This window comes from Propithecus coquereli, unplaced genomic scaffold (assembly GCF_000956105.1).
Source record: "Propithecus coquereli isolate 6110/MARCELLA unplaced genomic scaffold, Pcoq_1.0 Scaffold146, whole genome shotgun sequence".
Taxonomy (NCBI): Eukaryota; Metazoa; Chordata; class Mammalia; order Primates; family Indriidae; genus Propithecus; species Propithecus coquereli.
Window position 1 is genome coordinate 991176 of NW_012138969.1, and position 1791 is coordinate 992966.

Below are 1791 nucleotides of genomic sequence, written 5' to 3' on the forward strand. Positions count from 1 at the left end.
GGGGAACAATGTTTAAAGATACACAAACTTTGGTAAGAGGAAGGGAAATTCAACTTCCCTATTTCTAGAATTAGAGATGAGATAGGATACACATGTCAGAGCAGGAGGCCAGCTGACAGTTCAGAGAAGGCTGCTGTGAGGTGGCATTGCCACGGTGAGGTTCAGTTTTCTACAAAGCAAAACTACAAATCCAGTCATTTTCCAGTGGATTCTGAATTCAAAACACCTTGGACAAACTTGCTTAGAGCATCTACCATGTACCAAAGACATTCTAGACAGCGGAAAGAGATTGACGAAAAAAACAATAAAAAAATGAAATCATGTCTTCTGCAGCAACATGGATGGAACTGGAGGCCACTATCTTAAGGGAAACAATTCAGAAACAGAAAGTCAAATATCACATGGTCTTACTTCTAAGTGGGAGCTAAATAATGTGTACACACAGACATAGAGTGGGGAATAACAGTCACTGGGTAGTCAGAATGAGGTGTGGATGGGAGGAGGATAAGGGGTGAGAAATTACTTAATGGATACAAAGTACATTTTTAGGTTAAACTAGGCCAAAATTCACCACTATGCAATATATCACGTAACAACACTGCACTTGTACTCCTTAAATTTATACAAATAAAAAATTTTAAAAAGCGGGAATGAGAGAGAATTGCAAACAGCATGCCAATTATTAATGGCAAATGGAGGGGGCAGGTAGATAAATAGTACAGAGTACTTTCCAATTATCACTGTACTTAGGAGATCAAATTAGCAATCATAAAGTTAACAGGCAAGAAATAAATACCAAAAAGTGCAATGATATGTGGAATACTTCATACAGGTCATGAAAAAGTCTTATAAACTAACCTGCTACCAAAGAAACTAATTCTTTAGTGAATATTCACCTTTGCCAGATTAGTCTCTCATCTTGCACAGTAATATAGCAAAAATACTATCTAATTCTGATGATGAACTATATAGACTATTCAGAAAGCATATATTAAAATTGATTACATGGTTTTTTGTTTGTTTGCTTTGGTTACATCAATCACATTGCAGTCTTCTTCCTGGAGACAATACCCAGCTCAATTAATAAGGTATCCTAAATTTCATCTCCCAAAACACTTCTTAAGGCAATGTGCTAACAGTTATAGAGAAAGGAACATGGTAAATATGTCTTTCCTACTATTAGGCTCCCTCACATAGTGTTGGCCATTCTGACTGAAGAAAGTTCAATCCTAGCCAATGCTGAGGAAACGGAAAAGGGAGAAAATGTGGAAAGTGGTCCAATGGTGAGTTATTGCTATGAATGAGAGGATTTGGGGGGCTAAGAATTGAAGTCAGGAATGCCTAAGCAAATTACCTCTAAGCCTCAGTTCCTTCATCTAAGTAATCGGGATAAGAATATTAATACCTACCCTCACAGAGTTGTGAGGAATAAATAAAATCATGCAAATAAAGAACAGGAAAAGCAAATGATTTCTCCTAGGTCGGCTGGGCAGAACAAAATGTTTACATAACTCATTATAATCATGAGGTGTATTTTTTCATTAAACAAAAACAAATTGTTTAAAAAGGCATCTTTAGGTCAGTAAATCAAAATTCTTACTTTTTCACCAAAGTAGGGTGACGAAGTGGTGCCTTTTCTCCGAGACTTCTCTTTTTTCCCACAAGATTCTTTGCTGAACATCTTGAAAAACTAAAATAAACATTAGAAATATATTATGGCCGGGCACAGTGGCTCACACCTGTAATCCCAGCACTCTGGGAGGATGGATTGAGGGCAGGATTTTGAGACCA

At 37.0% G+C, this 1791-nt stretch overlaps 1 protein-coding gene across 1 annotated transcript in view; it reads right to left on the bottom strand.

Annotated features, from left to right (window-relative positions):
* The window catches only part of SWT1 (SWT1 RNA endoribonuclease homolog (S. cerevisiae)), a 111552-nt gene extending 109871 nt beyond the window's left edge, over positions 1–1681 (bottom strand). The window contains exon 1 of the mRNA XM_012639960.1: positions 1601–1681. Coding sequence (XP_012495414.1) covers positions 1601–1681 — 81 coding nt within the window. The remainder of the gene's footprint in view (positions 1–1600) is intronic.
* Between the last annotated feature and the right edge of the window lie 110 nt (positions 1682–1791).